We start from the raw sequence: 5489 nt of genomic DNA, 5'->3' as shown, positions 1-5489 counted from the left end.
GTGCCCAGGGTCTCGCAGTTCATGTGAGGCAGGAAACTTAAGAGACCCAGACTTCTCTTCTAAGGAGACTGAAAGGTGATGCATTTTAGTGAGTAGCGAGTAGCGATTCCAGAATTTCTAAAACAGTGGGCAGTGCCGGGGGGGCAGGGGGGAGCTGGAATCAGCCTCCAGCTCATCCAAGATTGTTGCTGTCAGAGAAATCCAGCGGGAACTGGCAGCTTTCTTTCACCCTTTCCCCGTCTGAGGCCGAGGGGAACTTCATTTCCCAGCAGGCCTTAAGCTTCCTCCCGCGCACGGCACTGGAGTCCCTGCCTTCTGCTTTCCGGCGCTCTGCTTTCCGGCGCATCCTGTACGTCAGTTTAACCAGACTCCCAAGGTTGAGGCCGACATCTACGACATGGGGTCTGAGACATCCCAACCACTTCAGTCCTTCAAGATCGATGAGCCTCCCGATACCGCTGCCGCGCCTGCCAAGCCTGCGCCCCCAGCTACACCCGGCGCGCCGAACTCCCCAGCAGAACCCCGCCTGTTTAATAACTGCTGGAGCTGTCGTGTGCTTTCTGGGTTGGGGCTGCTAGGGGCGGGCGGATACGTGTACTTGGTGGCACGGAAGCCCTTGAAGATGGGATATCCCCCGAGTCCAGGGACTATTACTCAGATGGTCATCGGCATCAGTGAGAATCAGGGCACTGCACTTGGGCGGTTCGGGGATCTGAGTGGTAGAGGAGGGAAACAGAGCAGCCACGTGCGCGGGGAGGCGGGGCGCTTTTGCTAGTCAGGTGGTGGGGGCACCTCAAGCAAGGTGGGGAGAGGAAGTTCGAACGCCTTTCTTTTTTAATTTTAAATCAGCAGTATTTCTTGAGAACCCTTATTAGGCTCAGTCCTTTTAATTCTCAGAATAGCTGTTAGAAATAGGTATGATTATAATATTCTCATTTTACTACGGAGCAAACCGAAGCAATGAGGAGTATTGTGTTCATGGTCAGGAAATGACAGTCACTTGATCCCAGGTATATCAGATCCCAAAGCCCATACTTTTATTCAGGTCCTGGAGAAGGCCTGAGCGAGGGCACTTGACCTTAGTTTAAGAAATTTGCCTTAAAGCCCAGAACTTTAGACGTGGGTTCTAAGCTCACCTACTTGGTACACTTGGGCAGTGTGGCCCACAGTCCCATTCTGTGATCGTCAAGATGTCATCCAGTAAAATTTAATGATTCTTTTAGCTTTCAAACCTATTGTCAGTGAATAGAATTCTGTCTTACTTTCTTGATCTTGTATAGGTAAATTCTACAGAATGTTCTTTTTTTTCCGTTCAGAATTTTTTTTCTTTTTCTGTGCTTCACACATCTCTAGGAAAGATAAAATGGTATATATCCTCCAGAAGTGTTGTGAGGGTTAAATAAGATGGGTATATGTGAAACACTTGGTAAATGAAAATGCAGCATACAGGTAAGATATTGTTGTTTTTTTCCTAGGCATTGCCACTTGGGGTATCGTTATCTTGGCAGATCCCAAAGGGAAGGCCTACCGTGTTGTTTGAAAGTACCACCAGTCAATTTGTCTTCTCCTGTCCCTGTCCCCTTGACACACAGAGCAGACATGGAGTTTATGGACAGACACTTGTACATGGACAGACCTCAGTACTGTGGATACTGCAAGACTAAAAAGACAATTATAGGCTGTCATTCTCTGGCTATGAGTGTTTGTGGCTTTCATAGATTTTACAGGAACCAATAAATCCCTCAGAGAAGTAAACAGGTTCTGTGTCTTATCTGGGAAGGGGAATATAATTTATATTTAATTGTTTAATTACTTAAACATTATATAATTGTATGTCTTGTTGCATATATTATATATAATAAATATGTTGTATAGTTAATACAATTTTTTAAAACTTTTAAATAGAGGAAATGATAAACCAATGGGAAAATTAGCTATTTTTATTATTTTAAAGAGTTCTTTTTATTTCTTCCATAATTGGATCAACACCTGTTATCAACCTAACCATGGGTGGGCCCCATGCAATATATAAAAGTACATGAAACTTTCTATATATCTACTGCTAATACTTTGTAAGGCATTTTCAAATCCATCATCTTAGGAGCTTCACAGCTAATCTGAGGTAGTGACTTCATTGGAGGTAAACTCAAAACACAAGAAAGAGCCCACATGATTTGCCTAGGGTCATTCAGTAAGTCAGTAATGGAGCTAGAACTTGTCAATATTTTGTTTTAGTCTTTCATGGAGGTAAGAATAACCATTATGAAACATAATCATAAAAGTCAGTATATAATAAAAGACTGAAATATTACAAGAAAAATTCAAAACCTTTAGAAAAAAAGATATTTTGATCTTTTCTACAATGATTTTGAGATAAATACTCAAACATGTAGTTCATTTCTAAGAGAGTCCATGTTTTCTACCAGTTGGGTTTTGTTACCTTGAGATACTACGACTTCTTTGTAAAGGTATATAAAGTCCTTTTTAAAGCAGAAAGACACTGTTAAATTCAGCTGCTAATCATAGTGTATATGTTTGGAATGACATGTTGAGCAAGTACGTTCAAGGCTGTTGCTTTTTGCAATATTATGTGGAAGTGCCTACGTCTATTTAACCTCACAGATGACTTTAGTGTCTTGTATTTTCTACATCAGAGTTCATAGTGAGGATAGTGCTATATATGTCTATGCAACTGAGAAGGAAAACATTTCAAACCTAAAGAAGGCAACACAATATTATTTGTATGAAATCCACAATGCAGTTATGCAGTGTTCATGACTATAGAAGTTTTAAGTTAGAAGGGACCGTAGATGACCCAAAGCAGATCACATATGGTCATTCATATACCTAAAATACCTGAAACAAAGACAGTTGTTCCCTGCTTTAAAAGGCAGTCTGTTCTACTGATGAACTGCTTTAGTCTGAACATTTCCTTAGGTTAAGCCAAAAACACATAAACCTAACTTATTGGTCTTGGCTTGACCTACTGGGTAAACAATAACTCTTAAACATATATACAATAGACCCTTGAACAACACAGGAGTTAACGGCACTGACCGTTTGCTCAGTGGAGAATCTGCATATAACTTGACTTCCCAAAAACTTAACCAGCAGTTCTTCTACCATTGATTGGAAGCCTCACTGATAAAATAAAGCAGTTAGCACATATTTTTTGTGTTGTGTTATATACTGTATTCTTACAAGAAGGTAAACTAGAGAAAAGAAAATGTTATTAAGAAAGTAATATATTCACTATTCATTAAGTGGAAGTGAATCATCCTACAGGTCTTCATCCTCATGTTCATGCTGAGTAGTCTGAGGAACAGGAGGAAGAGGAGTTGCTCTTGCTGTCTCAGTGGCAGAGGTGGAAGAAAATCCACAGAGAAGTGGACCAGTGCAGTTCAAACCTGTGTTGTTTGGGTCAACTGTATTATAATAGAATTTTAATGTTTTTCTCAGACTTTTACAAGTGTGAATCTGAGCTTTTTCTGGATAAACCTGAATTCTTACCATCAATGCCAAAGTATCTGTGTTTGGTTCTTCCCAAGTCGGAACAATTTGATTAAGTATGGGCAAAATATTGTTCTACCATGTCTATAATGTGGGAAGCAGCAGAAGGAAAATCTGCATTTGTAGTTAAAAGTTGTTTGTTTTTAAGTGTACTCCAAAATCTGATTTCTGCCAGTGCTAACCCAGAAATCCAATTTTGTTTTAGGGATGAGTCTGATCTTCACAGGTTTCAGAGACAAAAGAGACATCACCTTAATCTTTCAATATCGAGAGTTCACTTAGCGTCCCAGTATCTTTCCTTTTGTTGACGATGAGGTGGAGTAAACAGGATAAGTGGGCTCCAGGATCAATGGATTATAACTCAGTCATGTAAGAATACTAGCTTAATTATGATTTGTAGACTTTAGAATCCCTTTACAGCATGGAAAAGAGAGTTTATAGTCTCATTATTACCTAGAGCAAAGGAGAGAAGAGAAAAAGTAATTTAAAATGCACTTATACATTTCTGTGGGATCCAGAGACCAAAATGTGAACATACATGTGAATACTGACTTTTATCACTGTCCAAATATTAGCTCAACCTATATATAGTGAGCATAAACTATGGTATCTTGAGATGTTCAAGAAATCATTACAACATCTTTTGTTCCTATTGCGTATTGCATTGACTAGTCTGTAACATTGTGATCAACTAGCAAAATGAACATATTAAAGGACCCATATAGAGACTGACCCTCAAAATTCTGGGTAAGATAGGGGAAGGGGATGAGAGATCTTTTTTTTTTTTTCCCTAGTCCAGTTGTGGAGACAGCTGTTGTTGGCAGCTTTGCAGTCTCCCAAATGCAGGGCAGTTTCAAAAAACTTTCTGGAGTTTTATCTGGCTGAGACCAGTTGCCGAGACAGCTGTTTCTGCTGGCGCTAGTAGTTTAAGCATCTCAACCATGATTTGTACTTCAGCTCCACACTCAGCTTAGCATTTGCTCCCTGCTCCATTTTATGAATGGTTTCTCAACCTGGTTGTGTCTAAGCCTGGAGGCTCCTGGAAGAAGCCAGTTGATTTGACAACATAAAATACATGCTCTTTAATTAAATATGTTCAGGGCAAGTATATGTTTACATACCCCCTCAAACCAGGCTTGGCCTCAACTGATTTATTGCCAGGACTACATTACTATTCTTAAAGAATAGTAAACAGTTTTAGTTGAAAAGCTGCTTTTTTCTTGTTTTTGTTTTTGTTTTTTTTAGTGACAGATAAATTCTTGCCCTGACCCAATAATTATGTAGGTGTTAGGAGCACAACTCAAAGGTGAAAGACCCATAATTGTACATCATTCAGAGGTGTCCTAAGAGCATGGGGCAAAAATCTGTCACTCTTCTAAACTGCATATCTCTTGACTTTGAAATATTCACAACTTGTCAGTCAAATATAAATGTAGTGTAGAGAAATAGTCAAAAGGTCAAATGTTAAATGCAGCAATGCCACAAAAAAGTCACTGCTCAGTCCTGTGGCTGAACATGCATGTGTTTCAGGAATGTGGTAGAAGGGTCTTAAGATGGTCCCTGTCTCCACCTCTTGGGGTACACACACCTCCCAGTTATTCAGTCAAACACCATTCTGGGTGCTGCTGTGAAGGGATTTTGCAGATGTAATTAAGGTACCAGATCAGTTGACCATAAAATGGATTAATCAGAAGGGCTAATCATATAAGCCCAATAAATCTTCATCTGGAAGTCAGAGACAGGACAAGTCAGATTACAAGCATGAGGAGGATTTAGTGCTCCAGAAGTTCTTTGCTGGCCTGTAGAACACAGTTCACATCTATGTTGTGAACTGCCTCTGGGGGCCATGTGGCAAAGAACTGCAGCCAGCCTGAAGTTGCTGAGAGGAGCCCCCAACTGACAGCCAGAAGAGAAATGAGGACCTCAGTTTTATAACGGCAAGGAAATGGATTGCCGCCTATGACCTGTGAACTTGAGAA

The 5489-nt window shown here is 40.3% G+C and overlaps 1 protein-coding gene across 1 annotated transcript; it reads left to right on the top strand.

The window, feature by feature from the left end:
* Positions 1–356: 356 nt before the first annotated feature.
* Positions 357–1755, top strand: DMAC1 (distal membrane arm assembly component 1). The gene is made up of 2 exons (XM_002742930.7): positions 357–674; positions 1476–1755. Exons 1-2 carry the CDS (start codon positions 398–400, stop codon positions 1538–1540), a joined length of 342 nt encoding a protein of 113 aa, XP_002742976.2. The 5' UTR covers positions 357–397; the 3' UTR covers positions 1541–1755.
* The last annotated feature ends 3734 nt before the right edge of the window (positions 1756–5489 follow it).

Source organism: Callithrix jacchus, chromosome 1 (genome assembly GCF_049354715.1).
Source record: "Callithrix jacchus isolate 240 chromosome 1, calJac240_pri, whole genome shotgun sequence".
Taxonomy (NCBI): domain Eukaryota; kingdom Metazoa; phylum Chordata; class Mammalia; order Primates; family Cebidae; genus Callithrix; species Callithrix jacchus.
The sequence above is the reverse complement of the archived record's forward strand: the minus strand, read 5'-3'. Positions and strand labels throughout refer to the sequence as shown.